The following is a 24569-nucleotide window of genomic DNA, read 5'->3' on the forward strand; positions in this document are numbered from 1 at the left end:
TTAATATGAATTCTATCTAACATTATGATTTAATATTTAAGTAAAATGTGAAACATAAAATATTTAATTCTAAAGTCAGATATAAATTTGAACTACTCTATTTTGATATTAGTTTTCTTAAAATTAAGATTTGCTTGAATATTTGGAAGGCTTAGAACATGCTAACATTTTTGTTATATTTGGAACTTATCCGATTCTTCTTAGAGTAACTTAATTAATTTCTCTAGGAAAAGATAATAAACTTACACAAAAATCTCTTAATCGGTTCACTGTGCGCTAGCTTATTCAAGCACCGAGATATTATTTATAGCCGCAAAGCGGGGGAGCTGTCGTCATTAGCAGCGATTTGCATATTAATACCGACAATGTTCCTGAGCTGCTTAATTAATACAGTACACGGCTATCCATTGCAGGAATCGTTACGGATGGAGCGATCTGACCAACAGTTTTGTGTTCTCCACATCATCAAATGGTGAGTACCAACTGCGATATCCCTCTTTACAGCGTCGACAAACACAAAAACCCGTTTTTTTTGCATAAGGCATACATGCGAATACCCTAACAGAAAATTAAAGAAAAAAAATTGTGTTTTAATTGATTTGCAAAAATGTGTAATCTTTTAGGGTATTACAACCTCGGCTTGCCGTGGGTCAATTGAATCCCATTTGTTTATATTTTTTCTGTTGCTCTGGCTGCATGCATAATAATTTCATATTATGCGCTGCTTTCGCCGATAATCCACAAAAATCACAATGAAGCTGCAGCACGCAAACACAAAGGCAAGCCATAAAAATAGCAAAAAGTTCCCGAATAGCTTTGTATCGCAGCCAGACGAGAAATATGTTCAAGCTGTCATAACTTAATGCAGTTAAATTTATTGCTGAAGCGGGCCAGTGAAGCGTGAAGTGAACACGTCGCTTTCTCGTTTGTTTTCGTTGCGGAAATTTTAGCAATCATTTCACACTCACACTTTCAGACCACCTTGCACATGAACAGCATGTATCTTATCTTACACTCTTTGGAGCACTCACAGGTGGAAACTGCAGTTAAACGAGTACTTAAAGTAGAGATCAGCCATTCTCCATTTAGTTTATATTAATCACATGTTAGGATCATCAACGGAATTCCTGCATATCATAAAATAGTTGGGAGGAACTATTATAAAAAGTAAAGCGGCTTAAAAAAGCTCTTAAACGGATCCCTTTAGTAATTCAAAGAAAATCATTATACACTTGACTGATTCGAAATAATGCTGCATACTTCAGGGGATTCAATAAGGTAGCATAGGAATAACTCATCTTTCGAACTGGAATTATAAAACCGTATTAAATGGATAACAAAAGGAAACATTTTAAAACGATTTAAATAGTTTATAAAAATAAACTGGAAGGTTAGTGAATACCATTGCTCAAATTTGTGCTAACCCCGCAGCATAAATGAACTCCCCCTAAGCCTGCATTAAGTATACGCCGCGTTTACAGATACTTTGACTGACAGCTGACAAATTCGCGGTTAAGGGAATATCCATGTGTGTGCATAACTAATTGATGACAGTCTTGACTCTGCATAATGAGGGTGAAAAGTAAATAAGAGGACAAGCCATCACTAATTGGATGTTGGAGGTGTCGGCGGTCGGCGGCCGCAAGACGAGCCACGTAGTCCTGCAAAGTTCCTTGAAAGTCTCCAACGCCGTGGCAATAAATAACAAAGATGCATCACGACGATTGCGATTTCTTCCCGACCAGACCATCCAGACCAGCCAGGTGGGTAGTTCTAAATGCACACTCGAAATCCATTTATATGCAAAACTATTGTTGCGTTGCATACGGAATTCGAGGGAGAAAACGGAGGTCTGCCAGCGTGAAATGTGGCGCGAGCAGAGAAGCGATTTTCCATGCAAATGACGCACATTTGGAGGCGCCGGCTCCAGATCCGCTGTCTTGCCATCTTTTGGCTGCCATCGCAGCCATCGCAACCATAGCTGCCATGCGAAATGCATGCAAATGCAAATAGTGCACGGTTCAGTGCCACTCCGGCTGTTGCAGTTACGCTGGTGGGTCTTCTGCTGCCGCCTTTTGCGTTCCCCGGGCAAACAAACGCATAAATATGCAGTGGCAACAGCAATAAGAACAATTACAAAAGAAGTATGCAATAAACACGCACATGGTGAGTGAGATACTCGTATACCCATACTCATAGACATACCCATTCACATACCCGTATTCGTATTCGTATTCGTACCCGTACTCGAAATCGCATCGCATTGGTAACGCGGACAAAGCGTATCGGCGAAAATTTAATAAAGCAAAACGTGAATGCCGCACACAAAAGGGCGTCTTTCGATGCTGGGAAAGGTATCGATGTCGCCTGGCGGCACGTATCCGTATAAGATGCTGTACACAAAGTCCTGGCATCCAACTTCATTACGCGCCATTGAAATGCGAGAAACCTACCACCCCCCTTCCTTTTCATACTACTTTCATACCCATCGTATTGAAACTTCGTTGGCGGCAAGTTATGGTTGCGCTTTGTGCTAATGGAAATGACTTCATTATATTTTCGAAACGTAAACAATTTACGCAATTAGTGACCGAGCATGCGATGCAATAATAACCGCCGCAGCAACACCACCACCAACAAGGTGCAATCGAGCAAAGCGGCAACTAATGAGCCCGTAGTGTCATAACTACAACCCTCGCACAATAACCGTAACACTAAAGGACGACAATCGTCCTAGACACACACACATAGTCAGACAGTCACAGAAGTATCACAAGTTCATTTACCTGTACCAAAGAACGTATACGTGTTGTGGAAGTGGAGCAAGGACTACGACTCCTGGCTTTCGCCTGGCCACTAAAAGAAAGAAAATGCCAATTGAGGGGTCGTCTGTAGCTCACATTACGACTCCATTCGCCACGCATTTAAGATCCCGGCATCCGCAATATGACGGTCCTCCACAGGTAGATACACTCAAGCTACAAATGACGTTTGCAAAACAATAATACCCTTACCACAAGGCAAAGCCATTAAGGATAACAACAGGCTTAAGTTAGCAACGGTTTTCCTGAAATAAGTTTATCTAGTTAAATTTTAAAAATTATATTAAAATGAAATCACTAGATGTTTAATCACTTCAAAAGCGTTCCACAAGTATGCACTAAAACTATTAACTTCGTCTTTCAAAATAACTCCTATATACTTTTAGAATTTGAATAATATTTGCAAATTTAAGTTGGTTGTAAGAAAGTATGATACAAAGTAAAGAAAACCCCCTAGAGAAATACAAAATACGTACTGAATGTCTTATGGATATTATTAACATATAATGACTATGTTTTAAAGACAACATATTATATTTGATTATAAGTGCCTAAAGTTGTATACTCAGAGTTAAAGGAAATCCTAACAAAGTTATATATTCTTTTTTTAGTAGTCCATAACTCACATTTTTAGACCTTCAGTATATAAAATGAACAGAGCTTCCGCGACAAACCCATTTGACTAAAACTTGGAAGGACAATTTATTCATGGCATTACGGGTCAGCTTAAGGACTCCCAAAGGGCATATCAACTTCGATTTTCCTTGGCCATATTATCCACATTGCGAATGGTCTCTAAGAGCATTTAATTTTTACGAGTCCTCGACTGCCACCGCGTCGCAATGTGCCGCTGATGTTATCCTTGTTGGCATTGTTTTTTGTTTGTGCTGCCATTGTCATAGACCCGATGCGTGGATGTGACTTGGAGAGGTGTGGGTGGTGGTGGTTGAAATAGACCAGGTATGCAGCTATTTACATCATGAAATTCAGTTATAGTAACGATGCAAGAGCACGCGGGCTCAGGGGTCAGGCGGCACATAGCCAGCACATAGAGACATAAAAAATAATGCATTTTGTGCACGCGAAAAAATACTCGACATAAAGCAAAAAAGAAGTTAAATAAAATTACAACATAAAGTAAGGCAACGAGTGTTCAGTCTGCGATGGTGTGCGAATGTTTGTGTGCGTTTTCGGGGCGGACGTTTGCCATTAAGAAATATCAGAAAATGAAAGACTCGTTGAAAGTTGCGTAAAACTTGCTGAAACTGCCAACTGAGGAGCTGCAGCAGCAGCAGTGGCAATAACAGCAATAGCAATAACAATAACAACAGCAACAGCGGCAACAAGGCAAGGCATTCAAACGATGACAAAGTGGACCCTTACTGCATGTCCTTTGGAATGCGTTGGGGCGACGTCGCCGCTCCTGGCACTGAGCGTCTGCTCAAAACTTTCAATTTACTCGTCCTAGTCGACGACGGCCACCGGGAATCCCATCCTGCTATACTGCCATCCTGCCACCCCAAACCCCTTTCCCTGTGCGTTTGAAGCTTTTGTGTTGCCGCTGGGAATACTTTAGTCGAGGCCCAGGCAGCAGCGTCATCGCTTTTTGCGATACTCTACTTTGTTTTGCCACCCCCTTCCCGTTTGTTTGCCTGCATGTAAGTTGCAAAGTTTGCCAAGGCATATACGAAACGAGAATGGCGAAAAAATGGAAAAAACGCTGCAAGAAAATGAGGGAAGACCCGGCACAAGTTTTGTAGTGGCAGCATAACAAGCACACGGGCAACGGCAAAAATAGCACCGCCCCGTTGCGCCCTCAGTCGCCAGATGTGTAATGCGAATTCTCCACGTGAATGTTATGTTTATGTAAAGTGCAGGTCTCACAATGCCAGCCCAACACCATGGTGCATGGAGCTTGTGGAGCTTGTGGAGCATCCAGAAGGACACTGAGACACACTGTTGCTGAAGTTCCTGGCCACAAGTGCTGAGTGCCGCTGCTCGCAGTCGCATACAAAGGAATCCGAAACTGCATTATACTGCGGCACAAGTATTCCGGAGGAGCTAAGCTTTAAGCCGGGCTTTAAGGGCCGCTATGCCAGTTCGGGCGGCAAAAACAAAAACAACAAACAGCAAACCAGATATAATGGAGAACCAAATCCGTGCGGTCATCCGGCAACAAACGAGCCACTAGTGCAAGTGCACGTGGAGCATTGTTGAAATTCGGTTTGCCTGCCAAACTTGGAAATCCGCGGTGACGCCGCCGCTTTTTGTGAATCTCTAATAAACTAGCAGCAATAGCAGCTCGGAGCCAATGGCAAAACCGTCATGTGTCAACTGTGCGATTTGCCTGCTGTGTAGTACTTACAAGCATCGGTAACAGGACATCACAGCAGCAAAATCCTTACACAGAAAGAACCTTTTCTATAATTTGGTGTTCAATTAAAGGATTCTGTTTACCAGTTTGTAAACGATGCTCAAGACTCAATTCTATTTTCTAAACTTTGAATCTAAAAATTATATAAATCAAGATAAAAAATATAAACAATTTTTGGACATCAGTGACATTTTAAACAGATAAGATTTAAGTTTCATTTTAGTGTTCCATGATATTTTGATCAAATATATATATATATATATATATATTTGAATATATATATATATATTTGAATGCCTTTTGTTTCATGTGTAAAAGCAGCTTCCCAACAAATCCGTGTGCGACCATGACGATTGCATTCGCCCATTCGAATGTGTTGCTGCACCGCAATGCTATTACGTGAAAAGCGCGTGGAGGATATGGGGGATATGGAGGATGTGCAGGATGTGGAGGAAATGGAGGAAGTGGAGGAGTCCGAATTCGGACAGGTGCCGAAAGCCGGACCATCGCCATTGCGGCGACATCGATGGCGGGCTCGCGCTTATTTAGCTGCGCAACCGAGATATCACAAGTGACGTTACGGTTTTGTGCCGCCAACCGCAAGCAATAAAAGTCGCCGTACCGATGGCTGGGCCACATTAGCCAGTCGGCCACATGGTCACGAGTCCAGCTGCTCCTGCGTCCTGTATCCTGTATTCTCCATCCCACATCCTGCATCATGCATCCTGCTGCCTCTATCTTTTGCGCCATCATGTGTCCGTGGCCGCGTCTGTTTTCATTACAAAATTGCCGGCGTTAGCTGGCTCCGCAATTGACAATTTGCTTTTATTTTATGTTGACAGTTAGGGAATTTATATGGTGATGTCCGAGGGAGTGTGAGTGTGCAATGCATTTGATCGCCGCCGGCAGACCATTTTTCTTAGTCGCCTTAGCAAACGCCGGCCATCGACTAAATGGCCTAATGAATAGAGACATATGAGGTCCGAAATGAGACAAAAAGTTGGATATAAGATTTGAATTAATTATTAAATTATTTTTATATATTTTTTTAATATTTACTCACAAAAGATTAGGAGAAGGTGAAAGGACAAAATTTTATACTATTTTAAGCACAGCAAACCTAACTGCAGTTTGGTTCAACTGCTTTTAATAGGTTATGAAAAATATGGTGTGACTTATTTTTATGCTCTTCTTTTTAACGACCAGCTTGTAAAAAGGAAAACAAATTTGATTTCTGTGTAGTGTAAAGGCGAGCATTCGAAAGGTGTCATGTTTCGAGGCGTTGGCAGCCCAGATGCCTCGATAGATAAGCTGTCCCGGTTGCTGGTCAAACACGTGTGCAACATGCAACCTACATTGATAGCTTGTCCGGCATTTGAAGGAGTAGTAGGAGGAGGAGCCACTCGGCATTGGCTGTCTATTAAAAATGTGTCCGCCATCGTTGGCTCGAAGACCATTCATGAGATGATTGCTGTGTGTGCTTTGGATACGATTCTACGGGTTGGCTGGCAGGCAGTCAAATATTTATAAGTTTGGTAAGCCCGCAACTTCTGACAGGGTGCATAGAATCCTTGCGATGTCCCTGGCAGCCTCGACATTTCATTAAAATCGATATGCGAGCGAATGGGACATATAGTTTATGCAGGGAAAGATCTGCTCGGTCGATGCCTTCATTTACTGGTGTTTACAGAGTCAGATGCGCCCTTTTGAAGCCCGGCTCCAGTGGCCAAATGCTCATTTGTCATTATTGACAGATGCAGCATGTTGCCATTTAATTTGGCGGCCTTAACGAAATGAGCTGGCTGTCGTGGAGCCGTGGAATGACCTCGCTGGCGCATCGGCTCAGCCCACCCACCCACTGACTGGCCTGGCTGGCAAAGCCCACTCGATTGGCCATCTGCATATGCCGTTCAGTAGTCGCCATCGTTTGCGCAAAAGTAAATCCTCCTGATTGCAGATTGCACTTTAAGCGTTAATGATTTATTTACCCCCGCATGGATTTGATTTAAATCTTTGGCAGGCAAAAGGGCGGGGCTTTTTATTTAATAGCAGCACCGTAGACCTTGTTAACCGCACACTTTGCCCACTTTCAACTATCCTAACTTTCAACGACTGCTCCACGTACTAATTGCAGATGGACTTGTCGATCCGTCAACCTATTTGAATCTGTCAGGTTAGTCCCGCTATACCTCTTTTTCTGTCTGCCCTCCAACTTTCTCTCTCTATTTTCCTAACTTTCTTTCTCTCTCTGTTTTACTCTGTATGTCTCCTCTCTCTCTTACTCTCTTTGCATGTTTCCGTCTGCATGATATTTATTTTTTAAAACCAGCTCAATGTATGCGCTAAGCCAACTTGAATTAACCAAATACAGAAATATTATATAATAAGAACATGAAATCGGAATTCCATCATATACCATACACAAATATATTTATTTAAATGCGTTTGTCCGGTCAGTTGACCAACTATTTTTTGTGCCATTTCCAATCCGATTTCGAAACTCGATCAACAACAGAAAACGAAATAGAAGAGGACCGAAAATAAGTTTTAATGTCTGCCATTGAAAGTCCGTTTAGATGGCAGGTGTGTGTGTGCATGTGTGTGCGTGCCTAACCTGGCGAGGTGTATTCCATATATGTACCATATCCATGAATAGCCATAGCCATTGAGTAAATTTCAATCTGTCGACTTGCATGCTCAACCAATTTGTTTTACGGCCAGGCCATAGCCCAATGAATATGGCATTGCATACATTCGTTCGTGTGAAAAATGCGATGGATTTCTATACTATACTATGCCACTTCTTTTTGAGGCCTTTTTGAGCGGATTAATAAAAGCGAATCGCATCCATCTTTATTGCAGATAACGAGATGCGGGACCTGAGCGTCACCTTCTACGGCAGCAGCGCCATCAACCGACAGAAACTGGGCCTCCTGGCCCTGAGTTCCGCCACTCTGGCTCTGAGCCTGCTGGTGGCCTAATTGCTTTCGACTTCGACCTGAGTAACGAATTTCACCGCCAATAGCAGTAAAGTGAATCGATTGACTTTGATCTGTGACAGCCGAATGCAGAATGCGGAATGCAGAGCGGAGAATGCAATCCTCCACAACACTCTAGTCGTAACTGGTGGCCCAAGGGATGATCCACACCATAGGCATAAGCGTAATTACAACCACGATTTCTCATTGTTCGATTCGAATTTCTCAAAACTCAAGCAACGTTTAGCAAATTAACCAAGAAACGGAAAAGGAACCATACATTATACATGTAACAATCAATGTAAAAGAGCATGCAACTGTTCAAACTAGGACCCATAAAGCGTACACAGCACATACACAACACACACACCCCACACACTCACACTCGCCGACCATTCCAGCACTCGAAACCAGTGTACATAGATTTTATTGCATACTTACATACCTAGGAATAAACTGCACCAAAGAAATAGTCACTCGACGAGCGAAGAAATACATTTACATATAACTAGTACGTACTTGATGGCCATAAATTGCAAAGGGTGGAGAGTAGTAGCATTATGCGGATAGTTAATTAAATTAATACATGAATGCATAAACTAATTATCAGATACGCCACTGCCGCACGTCACACGCCATTCGCCACACCACGCATTTTAGTCAAATTTGATGAGAGATGAAATGGTCAGAATCGAACTAATTTGCAGCAGACGCATTACCATGGCTTACTGCAGACAGCGTTTTTCTAGCTTTTTGCAATTTGTATGTATGTAGCAGCTAAGTAGCTTAATTGACCGCAAATATGCAATTAAATAAGTCAACAAACCTATTGATTTGGTATGTAAATGAATATACACACGTGGGGGACGGCATATAGAAACCTCCATATGGCTATTCGATTACAATTAGAGCGTAAGTGTAAATAAATATGAGTAAAGAAACAGATTTGAACAGTGAATCGCAACAGTAAATATATTAATACCCAAGAGAATAGGATACCCAAACTTAAGGGTTTTAATGTCGTACACCGAACAGGATGTGGCCAAGGTTGTTTTATGTAAATATATTGCACCACAGGCATACGAAATCTCATGATATATATGTACTTACGGTTCGATACTCGTATTGTTGCTTCAACACAAAACAAATGGCACCTTTCGTGTTTGGTTTACCGGCACCTTCTACCCTGTACCCCTTTTTGCAATCCGACCCGAAGGCCAAGCTGAAAATGCACCTTTGATTCTGTCAGTCACACGTATGAGCTAGACGATAAGTGAATATTGTAATGAGATTAATGAAATCGAAGCCTACATATAAATGTATAGGAAAATAACTTTACTTGATAATTCCCAAATAAATTCAGCCATATACAAGATACGCATTCAGCTTTTCTAGAATTAAATAAATGTGGGCATGGCGGATGAGAAGCCAAAAAAAAATAGTATAGAACTAAATGTGTAATTAATACTGCTGTCAAACGATTGGCCACACAAAGGGAAAAGTGACTTACAGCAAACATAATTTGTGTTAATGTGAATGTAAATGGATGTGCAACAAGCGATACAATTAATATATGAACACAAACAACCGCAGATAAAATTTAAAATTTAAATCCGCAAACTTCCCTCTCCCTCTACGATTCCCACTCAAAAGTTGCTTTGGTCCGGCGACTGGAGCCCATCGATAAGTTAGCTAAATGATGATATGATGTCGGTACTCAGTATATATACACCTGAATATAGCGATCGAGCCGTTACTTGTATGTGTAATTTACCGCTTAGTTATAGTTATCCGATTTTGTTAAGTGCAGCAAATACCAAATCTAATTTAAAGTAATTATAATACTTACCTACACACCAGAACATTTTCGGTATTGAATGTATATGTGACTAGAAACCGTATGTGTATGTATATTTGATTATTTTGTAAAATTTTTCAAAAACTATAAATAAAGTCTATATTACCATATAAATGTAAACCCGAGGCTGCAACCTCTTCTGTGTTTTGCTTATAATTTATGCAGCCCCTTTCAGAATGTATTTTTCCACTTCTAATACTGGATTACCCTTCCCAGGACCATGATGATGCTCATCAAGCACCTTTTTAAACTCCTTACAGGCCAACAAACATTCGGAGACGTTACAGAATAAACACAGATTCAGGTTCATATTCAAATTTAGATTCAGATGCAGATAGAAGTGCGTTGGCGGCGCGCATGTGTATTTTGCAAGGGTCGAGGAGCAGAAGCACAAGCAAAGCTCGTTGCGTAAATGCAAACTTGGTTTATTTTATTTACTCCAACCAGTTGTCGTCGCCCAGTGCAGCCGGCTCACCTTTTGTATGTTGCTCAGCGATGACGGTGTAGACATTTAAGTGAGCCGGCAGAGATGACGACCCGTTCCCCCATCCCCCATCTAAATATCCAACCATCCGTCCAACCTTCCATCCCACATGATGGAATGGAAATGAAAATGGAAAAGTTTTCCTGCTGCCTCCTAGCACTCCACTCGGTAGCCAGATTGGAGTAGCAATGGTTACACAAGCACTGCTGGCAGCTCGAGGAAAAACTTTAAATGGAAAATTTGACAGACAGACATAACGGCATTTTAAATGCGATCCAAATCACATGTGCGTCCCAGCAGCATTGTGTGGCCTTCAGTAGCTTAGTCCAGGCGATATATGCTATGTAACATATACCCTGCTTACCGTTTCAAAGTCCAAGGAGAATTTAAAGTGGGGATTGCTGGTAAGTTAATTGAAAAGTTCAGCCTGGCCAGCATTTAAGAACGTGTGTGGCATAATATTGCCAATCTCTCACTGCATATGTTATAAAACCTTAAAAATAAATATATATAATTTCCCCAAAGCGAAATTAAAAGAACAAATTCCGAGAGCTCGAAATTGCAAGGTGCAAATGGCATAAAATTACCGCAAAGAACTGGCGACCCAAAAGTTCTTTCCCTGTCTGCTTTTGCCCCGGAATGGAAAGTGAATGCGAACGAGTGAATTGTGTTCTGGGCCGGGGAAGTGTGCAGAGGCCAAAACAAAACCCAAACAAGGCACCGCACCGCATCTTCCACATGTGCGTGTGTGCACCTCATTTCCGGCCATTGTTTTCGGCCCCGTACACGAGTATGTTGCCTGCTGGTGCTGTTGTTCAGCCAGGTCCTGGTGTTAAGACACTCAGAAATATATTTGCAGAGGATCGGGAATCTTAAGTGATTAAAAATCACTTTTTAAGCAACAGAAATGTGTTTCAGAACACAGAGTACCGATTTATGGTTTAGGCTTATGACTTTTCTTATTTTGCTACAGTTAATTTAGGAAAAAGTGACTTTTTTTAGTCCAATATACAATATCAATAAATATACATTAAAATCAGACACCAAAAATAATCATTATTTTGATAAAAAAAAAATCAAGCACTTATAATAGCAGCATAATTTATTGAATTACACCATTTGGTATTTATTTAGATTATCTTTTCTAATAAATATGATTAAACACAAACGTAATCTGTGCAAAATCAATAAAAATCAATAATAACAATAATATTTTGATTTTTTTTAATATCGATTATAATGATGGTCCCTGCTGTTGTTTTTGTCCATGTATCTGTCATTAAATAATAAAGCCGCTTTGTTTTATATGACATTCAATAAAATGCCAAAGCTAAACAATTCCTTTAATACTTCATCAATTTCGCTTTGACTTTTTAATATGTTTTAACAACTGTCACAAATTAATATAAGATATTAAAGGCTTTATCAACAGATTATTAAAACACACAAATTGGCTCTCGAATGAATTTTTTTCGGTGCCCTGTACCTGCTCTGCTCTGCTGCGAGTTCTACTTCTGGGCACTGTTCTCAATGCCATTCTCGTTGCCGTAGTCGTACCCGTTCCACTTCCTGTTGTCGTTTGGCTGCTGTTTTCACGTTATGAGCTACTTGTTGTCCCGGTGCCGGTGCCTTCCCCGAAAGCCCATACGCTTGCAAATGCTGATGCGGATCCGTAGGCCTACGTGTGTGCGACATGTTTACATAAAGTCCTTTGCCGCTTCTAATGCATTATGGCAACAACACGAACGCCACTCGGCGCTGCTTATATTTATCGTGTGTGCCAGCCTGGAGCCTCGACCGGGCTAGTTGGGGGGCACACTGGTTGAAATATCACAGACGCATCGCACCACCACATAGACAAAAACTAAAACAAAAACAAAAACACCCAGACTCACACCGCTGCATAAATATTTGCATACGATATTTATTATGCTAAAAATAAGCCAAGATTTAAAAGCAGGCGAAATAGGGCCAACTTGGCTGTTCTGGGAGAAAGCGGTGCATAATGAAGGCGAGGTGGGAAAAAAAACAAATGTCATGACAACTCTCACTCAGGCAGCCTTCACACCAGGTTTTCTCCTTGGCATCCCCATCCACATTCGCTTTGTGCCACCGGAAGTGGGTCACGTATGCGCCTTAGTCGTCTCCGGCAAAGTCGAGACAAAGCGGAGCTGACTGTAATTAAGCCCCCGTGTCGTTGCCAAACGAGCTCGACATTTGTGCCTCAAGTGGCCGCCAAGGATATTGCCGCAACTCGGGAATATGATTTTCACCGCGAAATTAACTTAAATTCTTCAAAGCTTAATTCGCTTGCCAATATGGTAAGACGCTATAATGCATTTGCATGCTTTTAGGCGCGCCGAATTTGAAAACAAAACAGCGTGGAGCGAACGGAAACAAAAGCCGCCTGCCTGCCACTGTCATAAAAAAAGTGCTAAATCCATTTTGCAACTGACGGGCTAACCCAGAGCCTCCCACACCCACAGCCACAACCACACCCACACCCACACCCACTGAATACTCGACAGACTGCTGGTTGTGCGTGTAACAAGTGCCACTCAAAAGGCGGACTGGATGGAAACAATGAAGGCAAAAAGCAAAAGCACTTAATAGGCTGCCACAGCGCCGTTGACATGGCCATTTATATGCCGCATCTTGGCAGCGTTTTTAATTCATAATGCAGGGGAAGAAGGGCGGCGGCGCTGGTGAGGGGCATGGCCCCTGTCCAAAGGATGTCACAAAGACTTTGTGGCGACACTCGCCCGCGCTCCTAAGCCCTCCAGAATGCTGTCCATCGGCTGAGTGTTGTCTGTCACCGCCGCTTGCCATCCTGACATCGCACTGGGCACTGCTGAAATTGATTCCATTTTCGAATCAGATTCAGATCCAGATCAATCTTTGTGCATCGAACCGCCGGCGTCATGACAGCTCAACACGGATTTTTAAATGAGAGATCTAGTTTTGGCCGCGAGCGAAATTGTATCTATCCGCTGTTCATCACAGCTGACAGCTTTGTCAAGTTTTCGCGAAAAACTTAGCTCAATGCAAAATATTAAATTCAATCTTAAATTCCTACTCGTCATTGAAAGCCTTTCTGCCAAAGCTCATTAATGGGGAACAGAACCTAAGCCTCTCTTGAATAGTCATGCGATTCCTTCGAGAAAAATCCCCTCCATTGTTGGCTGGCCATGTTTTTCATAACATTGTTGCTCGACCAGCTCATTGTTAGCCCCTTAAATTGGGACATCGCTTCGTATACGTAATATTATTTATAAATACGCCTAACAACAGGCCCGCTCCCAACATATTGATGTGCAGCTAATGCGACCCCAGAGAATGACTGGACCTGGACAGTTGTTGTCGTACCATTGGCAGAATCGGAATCAGGAGCAGAATCAGGAGCAGAATCAGAAGCGCTAACGAGCTTGCCTTGGCTGCAATTGTTGCCAGAGCTGAATGCCAAAGCAAATAGCAGCTGAGGGGGCCACTGAAACTATAGTCAAATGCAGCAAAAAGGATTGTAAAAAACGGGGCAGGAGCAGAAATACAACAAATAGCAAGTTTGTTTGGCGCCAGGGACACCAAAAAGAGGGCGTGGACATGGGGGAGGGCATGGGCGTGAACGTGGTCGGGGCAAGGGGGCGGGGGGGGAGGGTGCAGCACTACCGGCAACTGGCAGTCAAATCAGAAAATCCGATTTGCATGGATTTGTTGGTTTCTTTTGTTGGCGTAGAGTATCCTTGCCACTGACGCCAACGCTGTTGCTGCTATTATGCTGCACAGAATTGTTGCCGTTGACTTTTTTGTTATTTTTTCTTAATGTCTGCTCAATGAAAGAAAAACGTATACCGCTCCCGCTGCCTCGGGCATCGCCTTTGGTGCCCGCTGAATTTTGTTCTTTGTTTGTTTGTTTGTTTCAGCTAAATTGTGTTTTCCCTGTTCATTCATTCGTTTGGCTTTCCCATCCGTTTTCTGTTGCTGCGGAATTTTTCAGTGATTTTACATGTAAGCATCCTTGTGAGCTCTGTGGCATGTCCACAATTGAGGCAGCCACTGCTATTCAGTCCTGCCAGGACTGCCAACTGCTAGCTTGCCCTCTCGGACCGTCCATCGCACATGGCCCATGGCCCGTCGCCCATCGTCCATCTCGAATCCCTGTCCGATTTTGTATGTTTACCCCGCTTACAGCTCCGTTCTATTTTTGTTTTCCCCAACGAATACCCGGCAGTCACTGAGTTCGAGGGTATATTGTCTTCGGGCATCTTAAATGGGGTAAGCAGACAAAGACGGACTGTGAATGCATAACCTAAAAAGATTTCCAATTGTATGTATAATCCAAAGTGGTAATAATACTACTTTGTAAGCTCTCCCAGTTCTTTAACAAAATAATTAAGGTACGCATTTGCTATTCATAAATCGATATAGTTATAATTCTAAAACCATTTTATTGGTATGTGAAAAAGGTACGCTTCAAAAATAACCGAATCTGGTATTAATACAATAACACTATGTGAATTAAGTAAGCTCTCCATTTTTTTTAAACATATAATTAAGGTTCACATTTCCTGTTCATAAATCGATATAACTATAATTCTGAACTAATTTCATACTAATTTGTGAAATAGGTTAGCTCTTCCATTTTGTTTAAAGTAAACATTTCCTGTTCATAAATCGATAAAGTTATAATTCTGAAATAATTTTATAGTAATTTTTAGATTGGGTCCAGAGTGCCGGCACTTCAGTATAATTTCCATATAAAAGTAACTTACATTTTACAGTTTATGGTTAAATATATATTGATCGTTTAATTAAAGTAAGCCTTTAAAAATTAAAAAAAAATTAGAAATATATGGATTATTGCTCAAATTCAAGAGATGTGGAAGACGCATCAATATCTTTGATAATACGAAACACTTTTAGTTAATATTCACCAATTGGTGGATAAACCCGAGTCGAATCGAATCAGAATAAGACCTTTTTTATATATCTTTCTAAGGGCAATTCCCGTGGAGTAAGCGTCAACGAAGTTGTCGTTTTGGACTGCTACATCGACCAGTAACTTGGGGGAGTCCCCTACTTCCTCTGCCTGTCCAACATTCACGGATTCGGCGCCTCCAGTTGCCAATTGTTCGATTCTACTGCACACTGTTGCTTGCCCTGCAACTGTATCTGTGTGTTCTTGTGTGTGTCTGTATGTGTGTGTGCGGTGGTGTGTCCTACAAGGATTTCCCATGTACAATAACGTAATCTACATAATTTTCTTTCAGTTTGGTTTCTCTCATGTCTCCCATGTCAACATTTCCCACACCGTTTTTCAATTTTTGTGGCCAGCATTTGACTTTGGTTTGTCCTTGCCGAGGACTTCACCCACTCACCCACACACTTGTTGCCCGCACACCCACATCCACTTTGGGGTAGTGTCCTTCACTGGTTTCTCTGTATATGCGGCATTTCCCCTCGAGTGGCAGCATGTGTTCGCCTTCCCGCAGAGCAGTAGTTGCCGCTCCATGTGGTGGCATGGCGAATAGGGAGTCTAGCCAACTGCATGTGAACCGCTGCAGCGTAAGCCCGTGCTCCAGTCATGGTCTACTTCTCGGCAATCGCATTATTATGCGGGACATTGTGACCGGGCTTTCAGCGTTGCCATAACAGCAGCTGAAACAACTACGAGTGCGATGCCAACTTTGTACACACGGCTGAAGCGATAATCCATCATAAGTTAAAATGCCTAACCCATTTGCAGCAAAGATCGCTCTGGACGCATGCGGGATAAGCGATAGGGTGGGGTCGAGCTTTGCTTGCCCGCTGAGCCCACTTCGCTGGCCAATTGTTGATGGAAATCCATTTCATTTTAACATGCTGGCCAGCGGCCGCAATTAGTGCACATGTCCAGCGAGGGGCGCTTACTTAGCTGCCGTTCTCTTTCCTCTGGATCCGTGGTTGCCGGACTTTAGGACTCCGGGTCAGCCGGAGACTCCGGGTGACTGGTTGACTGGGTGACTGGCTGACTGCCCAACTGCCCGGCTGTCAAGCGCTTGTTGTCACAGAGCCGAGCCTCCAACTCCAGCTCCAACAACAACTCCGGCACATGGCATGCATGCATGCCATCGCCATCGCCATCGCCATCGTGGTATCTGGGCGTTGTCAGCCAGCTGCCAGCTGAAGTGGCATTAACTTCTCTCCGTAGGTACTCCTCCTTTTCAATTTCCCATTTCCCGCTTTCCACTGCCCACTGTCCACTTCCCACTTCAGCAGATTTTAATACTTAATTCTGTCAAACAAAAACACCCCTTAACGAGGTAAAAATGTCGTGACGATCGCACCCAACATAAAACATTTCTGATATCAAATTTTGTGACGTAAAATTATTATTTTTAAACACTCGATTAAATAAATACACTTTAAAATGTTTTCATTTTGTTTCCTTGGGAGCTTTAAGATTTAGTCGTCCCTTCCCTCTCGTTTCGACTTATATGGCTATTTCGATTCTCCGAATGATGTTGTTTAAAAATGTATATATACCTAAATAATAGTTTTAAAATTTAATTTTTAAAATGACAAGTCAACAAATTTTGAAATGAGGAAATTACAAAATTTCCAGGCCTTAATCCCCATCGACTTAAACTTAAAGTGGCTTTTTAGCCTGCCGCTTCCCTGGCAAATTGCTTAATTTAGCCGCTGCGCAAATTACTGAAATTGCACACTTGTCCCTCTGATAGAATGTGGACCACGGGCTAACAAAGTGCCACAATTTTCTAATTACAGCCGCAGTGAGTGCGTGCATGTTCGGGAAAATTCAGCACGCAAGCAAAGGGAATGCAACAAGCGCCAAACTGCTGCATTAAATTAATTGAAAAATCAGAAAAGTAAATAAAGCATTGGGCCGAGCAGGTGGGCGTGGCATGAGGAAGAAGAGCCCAGCAAAAAGTGCAAATTGAGAAAATTCATCGCACGACAAAGTCGAATAAACAGCGGGTCGAGCCGACGACCTGCGCTTTGAGCCAGGCCGAATCAGGTCGCCTAAGGGGTCGGTCGGTCGGTCGGTCGTTCAGTCGGTCGGTCGCACATGCAACTGTAATATGGGAGAGACCAAGTTTACCCACGTAATCCCCCCAGATCCTCGGAGTACCCCCATACCAATCCCAATCCTAATCCACACTTCACAACCACCCGCAGAAACGTGAGGTTGGGGGAGCGTTCATTAATCAAAACAATTAACGAGGCCGCATTTGCGCGACATTTCCTTTTTTTGTCAAGTACCCGAGGCGCCGGCCCGCACGTAGCCCAAAAATAATGAGCAGACATATTTAGCGCCTGGGCAGTATGGACTCGGAATGGAATCTAGGAGAGTCCCTGTGTCGCAACCAGGCCCCGATGGGGCGATGGCTATCCGCAAAAACCATAACAATAACCAATTTGTCAAGCACATTGACCACATCCACAAATTCTGGCCACGCCCCCTGCCGAACTGGCTCCGTTTCGCCACGCCGTGCCACTTATGGCAGGAAAACATAAATTTCATGCCAAGAAGCTCGACCCACCTACCCGCCCACCCCTCCCCACCCCCTCGACCATATCCATATAATTCGAATCCTCCGGCGAATCCTTCTGCCTCTCCTCTCCGATTTCCGGTTATGAGAAATGGCTGCTGATGTCAGAGCTGCATTTCCCGTTCAGCTTAATTTGAGCGCTCCACGCTGGTGAGCCAATAATCTTCTTTACTTTCGAGAATGGCCACAATCTTCTTTATAAGAATACTCAATTTTGTGGGCAAGACTTTCAGAGTTAAGGCTAATACCCATATTCGAGTTGGTAACTTGTTATAAGCAGTAACTTTAAACTGTAAGTAATATTTTGTAAATCATTTCCTCTTGTTTAGTAATAATTTAGGAATAGTAATAATAAACATTTGTTAAAGAACTATGTACTACTAAATAACTAGTGAATTTAAAATTGTATATTGAATATTAAAATTAAATATGAAATCAATCCCTATTTAATTACATGATTAATAATTAATAATTAGATTAATGTGTAAAATATTAGATTTAATTAGTTCCTATTTTATTTAAATTTCTTTCATTTGAGTTAAATGTGGCTTAAGTTTAAAATAAATTTTTCAGATATTTAAATCAAATACAGCAAAAATGCAAATGAAAAATTAAACAATTTTTTAATATTTTCATATCTATATTCATATTCATAAAGGGAAAATATTTAAATTCAATATAAAATATTTTGATTTTTTACCAGTGTATATCAAATATATATATAGTGTTGTCTTTGCTAAACTTTTTAATTTTTAGCAGTGGCTAAGAAAATTTATTTCCAGTGTTGAAACCATCAATCTGTTCTGGACGGATTATAGTTAAACTTGTATATGTGTATCAAACATTTTTAAAACTTGTACTTATGTTGCTTAATTGTTTGCAATGGAAGTAAGCAGTTAAGGCCAAGATTTTCCCAAATATTTAGCACATGTGAGTAAGGGCTTTTATACCAAACATAAATATTAAAAAGCAGAGCTTTACTCTTTGGATATTATGGGTTAATTTTTGTGCCTGCAAATTGAAATTAATTTTAAAAGCAATTATGTCACATTATTTGGGTGTGGCTCTCGCATCCGCACTGCCACCTCCTTATGCTGACCTCCCTTTTCCCATGGCCCTCAATCTGCTTCTGATAATCAAAGAAGGGGAACGGCAGACAACTGCCAGGGAAAGCTGCCTTATCCTGGTGTCCTGCCGCTGTCTGCTTCGTTTATGCAACAATTAAAATTTGCAATGAGCGTGATTGTAAATTAAAAGAGATAAAAAAATATGTCACATGTGCCGGTCGTGTGTGTGATTTCGGTGCTGTGTGAAATATGCGGCTGGCATTTATTTATGGTTTCCGTTGATAAATACGCCGATCTCAACCCTCCATGCATGTGCATGTGCATGTGCATGTGCTTGTGCATATTTTTTTCATGCGGGCATGTGAAAAGCTATCGAAGGCATGCAACTTCCTGCTGAGTTTTTTAGCAGCAACCTTGACAACTGCTCGGCTTCAGGCGATTAACTGGCACACAACATAGTTGGATGATGGCCTCCTCACTGATTTGGCTCCAACTCCATGTCTGGGTGTCTTTCTGGACCTGGACCTGAACCTGCATCTGATGGCCGCCGGCGAGTAGTTTTCCTTAACTTTTAATTATTTCGCGAAATGCGAAAACGGGAATTGCATTTCGAGGCAGCCGCCCAAGACACGAAATGCGAAATGCGAAACTGCCATGGCTTTGCTTTAGACCCCTTTGGCCAGCTTACGAACCCTCTGGCGTTTATTTTATTTACCCAGCGCCATGCAATCTCAACTTGCAGCCTTGTAAATCAGTCAGTCGGAGAGCCGAGTGCCAAGGTGAGGGTAAGCCGTGACTCCATCTCATCCGATTTCTCGTCCCCATCCTCGTCCTGCCAGCATATTTGTTTTGTTGTAAATCACAAGGAGCAACAACGAAGCGAAAACGTTGCCTGCTTACCGGCTTGGTCCAACCGTTCACCCGTCCACCACTACACATGCCACTTTACACCCAACGCAAACACGATTTTCATTTGTATGGCCTGGGGTAGAGAGGCATGGGATGGGACAGTGTTATTTATGCTGACCCTATACCTCTCTATCTCCCTGCCACGCCCCAAGCCCCTGTTTCGAAGGCAACGCGGATTGCTTGTTTCTCGTTTTGCCATATTTTTTCTTTTGCCGCCGCCACTGCTGTTGCTGTTTAACAAAGCGCATAAATTCGCTTGCAACTGTGTCCTCAGGACCGAGGGGTGGTCGCTTTTTTTTCGGGGGTGGCTTGGCCACCCGGATGGCGGATGGCGGATGGTGGATGGTGCTGACCTGCCTCAAGTCCGCCACCCAATCACCGCCCCCGCTGATCAGCCCCGCAAAAGTGTTCGTTTTGGCTTGCTGCGCTTTCTCATCTGCCTTTCGCCTGTTTCGAGGGGTCCTTTTTTTTGCCACCCCGGCTTGTTTGTTTGCCAGCGAGTTGGTCAAAACGATTTTTGCCTTGGCTCGTTGGCAACAGTCTCTCCCTCTTCCCTCTTCCCTCTGCCAACAAACCAACCGAACAACCGAACAACCGACCAACCAACCAACCGACCCTCTTAACCATATGCAAAATGTAGCTTTTTCTTGCTTTTCCTGTTGCCTTGGCTGTGTGTTTTTGCCCCTTATCTTCACCCAGTTTTAAAACTCCCCTTTCTCGCTAAATATAATAAAAAATAACGCTTGCAACTTAATCTCTGACAGCTCGTTACCCGTTTGCATGAGCACGATATTCATGAGCTGCTAAGCTCGAGTTACAGTAACACTGGCTTGGTATCACGGCACTGCGGCACCACCGAACCACCGATCCACCAACCCACCGTACCACCAACCCAGCGAACCACTGAATCGCTCAATCGCACCACCGCGAGTGTTTGTCACAGATTGCGATTGCCCTATTGTTGGCATTTCACCTGGCGCTTAAAGGAAATTTATTTATGCATTTTGCACGATTTCGCAGCTCATGTGACTTTGACATTTCGATTGAGTAACCATAAACCCTTCTGGGGATATGGATAGGGATAGGGATAGGCGTGTAGATGGAGATGTAGATGTAGCCATGGGCCGTAATGGACTGTAATTCGAGCTGGGTCAGTAGGGCTGCCATTTAATTTATATAATTATCAGCAGTGGAGCGCCAAAGGGGTCAGCTGCGCACACGATAAGCGACTTTCAGTTGAGACCTGACACCCGCTCAGCGGTTCTGATAAGGCGGTTTTCGCACACACGCACAATTAGGGCCACTGCCACCCACTCAAACGGTAGTGTGTGTGTGTTGGCCATTACGCATTCATTGGTCCGCAGGGACTTCATTGTTGCGGCCAGCAGCTGCGTGCTGCCAAAACCAAATGAGCAATTGACTGTTGTTGCCCCACTACGCCCCCCCCTTCCGAAAAACAACCCACTCACCCAGTGACCTTCCCCAGTGGCACTCCGCATTATCTCTCTGGCCGTTTTAATGTGTCTCTTTGTAAATAATTGCAAAAAACACATAAATTATGTATTTTAATTTACATTTATTCCACGCGTATTTTCAATATAAGCGAAACTGTTACTTGGCCGCAGCTCATGCCGCCGGGTCGACAACAATGTTAATTTATTGTCTCGCTCCCGATTCTTCCGCTCTGACATTAAATAATTGTGCATTTATATGATTTAATTTGTGGCCACTGGCCAACGTCCGGCGGAGTGGTATGGAGGGGAGTGGAGAGGAGTGGAGTCGAGCAGCAGTTTGCCCCCGGCACTGACTAATTGCAAGGACCACGGCCCCGCTCCATGTTGTCACACGATCCGCACTCGGAATGGGGTCATTGGGTTAGCAGCAGACCGACTGCTCGACCGCATCCGAAAGGCAGTATGCACTCCCCAAATTTAACAACCATTTGTAGTATCAAACAATAAGCAACGTGCTGTTTGAACTAAATTTTTTTATTGGGTGCTTCAAAATCCATTTATATTTCTTCTGTTTGGAAGTCTGAGATTATGACAAATTTAATAAAAAACCTCATGCATAAGTATATTTCTTGATATAGATTGAGAAGCTTTCACAATAATTTGTGGCAACAAATAAAAAGAAAATATTTGTTTATTAGGTGCCACAAAAATAATTTATTTTTCAACTACGTACAAATCTAAGATTTTCACAAACTTAAAATAAAGAACTTTGGCAATAATCTATAGTATCCCATATCTATTTAGCTCGTTCATCTGCGAACTTAAATAACACTTTTACAAATTTAAACCAACCTCAACTTTATACTTATTAAATTGTATATTTTTTTAAATTAATCTGGGAGATTACTTTTACACCACAGAGATGTTTGTTGCTTGAAAGTAGTAGTTGCTTTTTTAATTGAAATACAAATATAATATCATTTATTTTCTAAATGACAAACAAACTTTTAAGTAAAAGTCAAGCTATTTTAAAGATGAAAGTGTAGTGGTGAAAATATTTGACCAAGAGTACATATTTTAGTGTACTAGGATGATACAGCCACAGAATCAAGTCGAAATATGCCGACATGAGTGGAGTGGGCATATAAATACGTGATGAATGCACACCCGCAAGGTCTTTCATCCGACATCCTCTTGTGTTGACCGGCACCACACAGATGTGTTTAATTTGGTTATTCTGCAGGAGTTGCATTCGATTGGAGTCAGGAGCGCAGATTAATCCGGCATTTAGCACCGGACAAGATGAACTTCAATCCCGATCAATCGAGCGGGAGCAAGGCGGCAATGAAGCGTGCTCGGCTCGGCTGACCGATGATAGCTATGATGGTCGTGTTGGCCATGATGGCCCTGACGGATGGGGGAGCGGCAAAATTACTTACAAACAAATAGGTAAAAGTGGAAAGTTTTTGAAAAATTTTTCTCAGCGCCGCTTTCAGCTCGCTTCTGCCACATGTAAGCCTTGGCGGCAAAGGCAAAAGTCGTTAAAAGTTTATGAAAGTCAAACAGAGGAACGTGCTGAATGGCGGAGCCAACAAGAAGACAAGACCAGGGAGCAAGGACGAGCAAGCGGCAAAAAAAAATGAAGAACAGAAATTTTTATAAAATAACTAAGCGCAACGAAACGTGGCCGTTGGTCAGCGGCGAGTTCCGCCCGGACAGCCAGTCATGTCGATGTCCATGTCCCTGCTGATTATGTGCTTCCCCCGGCTGAGCTGGCCAAACTAATTTTCAGACTTCTCCAGTGTGTTCCGCTTACTATTACTTACTACTCGCGTGCTTCAACTATTCCAAAAATTCTGCCCATTTCAGAGAAATTATTCAATAAAAACCTCTGAAAACAAGTAATATTCAGCATAAGCTCGATGAGGAAATTTATTTAATAGTATAATTTATTTTCGTATACAACCAAATACCTATAAAGTTATTTTTGTGCTGAAATTAATAAAAGGAAATTACTATAATAATAATAAATAAGTACCTTTAAAATTCTTTTAATGCTAACATATACCTAAGTATATCATAAAATATAAGTTTAAACCTAATAATAATTATTGTAGTTCTCCAAAAGATCAGATCCGATTTCATATACAATGTTTAAAATGTTATATTAAGTACAGCTTATAAAGGCTCTTAGAGTTGTTATATTTAATCATATAAAAAATCATTACTTTAACATCGTCCCTTGAAATGAAAAGCACTCTAACAAAAAGTGTCAAAATTGAAAAGCAAATCCCGCCATTACATATTCAATTCAAGGTAATTGTAAGGTCGCAACTATTTGAGTGAAGTTTTTCCTGATTTGCCTGGAAATGTTTGCAATTTTTTATGGAGCTCCGCAAATGCTGGCCATGCACCGATGGCAAACAACAATGACTCGTCGGGGGCCCTGAGTACGTTGTCAAGCGCCATTTTCCGCTTGCAAAATGATTTGATGGCAGCGGCGTTTCCGCCTCAAGTCGTCCTCGTCTTGGCCGTATCCGGGGAAGGAGCCAAGCCCTCCGCACTACTTTCTCTCCCCTTAATCCACTCACTTGCTCCTTTGCCTGAAAAGTTCGTTCCGCGCTGGTTGCGCTGCATGCCATAATCTTTCATATTGTGCGGCTGCCATGTCAGTTTTTGCATTGTGTCCCACCCACCGACCGACCGACCAGAGGAGATGAGTTGTGGCCCAACATTATCAATTTGTGCGCCCAACTTTGTATTTAACTTTTGGCTTTCCACTTTCTTGACCATCAAGTTTTTGGGGCGCAGCATCCTCCGCCTCCACCGAGTCCGATGTCCCCACCTGGCCGCTCCGGTGCTCAGGGGGCACCCATTTTAATTTGAACTGTCAAAGCCGTGCATCGAAATCATAAATTTTATTAAGCGCAGCCGAGCGGCCATTTTGGAAAAAGACCCTGCTTACGGGTATCCCTATCCCTGTCTATCTCTATCCCTAGCCGAATCCGGCGACTCATCCCGGCTCATGGCCCTCATCTATTAGCCGGACTGCGACTGCACGGTTTAATAAAAA

At 42.4% G+C, this 24569-nt stretch overlaps 1 protein-coding gene across 2 annotated transcripts in view; it reads left to right on the plus strand.

The window, feature by feature from the left end:
* The window catches only part of LOC108137378 (obscurin), a 123004-nt gene extending 112852 nt beyond the window's left edge, over positions 1-10152 (plus strand). The window contains exons 11-13 of one of the 2 annotated variants that reach the window (XM_017259030.1): positions 414-472; positions 7331-7369; positions 8059-10152. In XM_017259030.1, the coding sequence (XP_017114519.1) occupies positions 414-472; positions 7331-7369; positions 8059-8177 (217 nt within the window). In that variant the 3' untranslated portion in view covers positions 8178-10152. The remainder of the gene's footprint in view (positions 1-413; positions 473-7330; positions 7370-8058) is intronic. The other variant, XM_017259031.1, reaches the window with a different exon arrangement.
* Positions 10153-24569: the final 14417 nt, after the last annotated feature.

This window comes from Drosophila elegans, unplaced genomic scaffold (assembly GCF_018152505.1).
Source record: "Drosophila elegans isolate 14027-0461.03 unplaced genomic scaffold, ASM1815250v1 contig_476, whole genome shotgun sequence".
Taxonomy (NCBI): Eukaryota; Metazoa; Arthropoda; class Insecta; order Diptera; family Drosophilidae; genus Drosophila; species Drosophila elegans.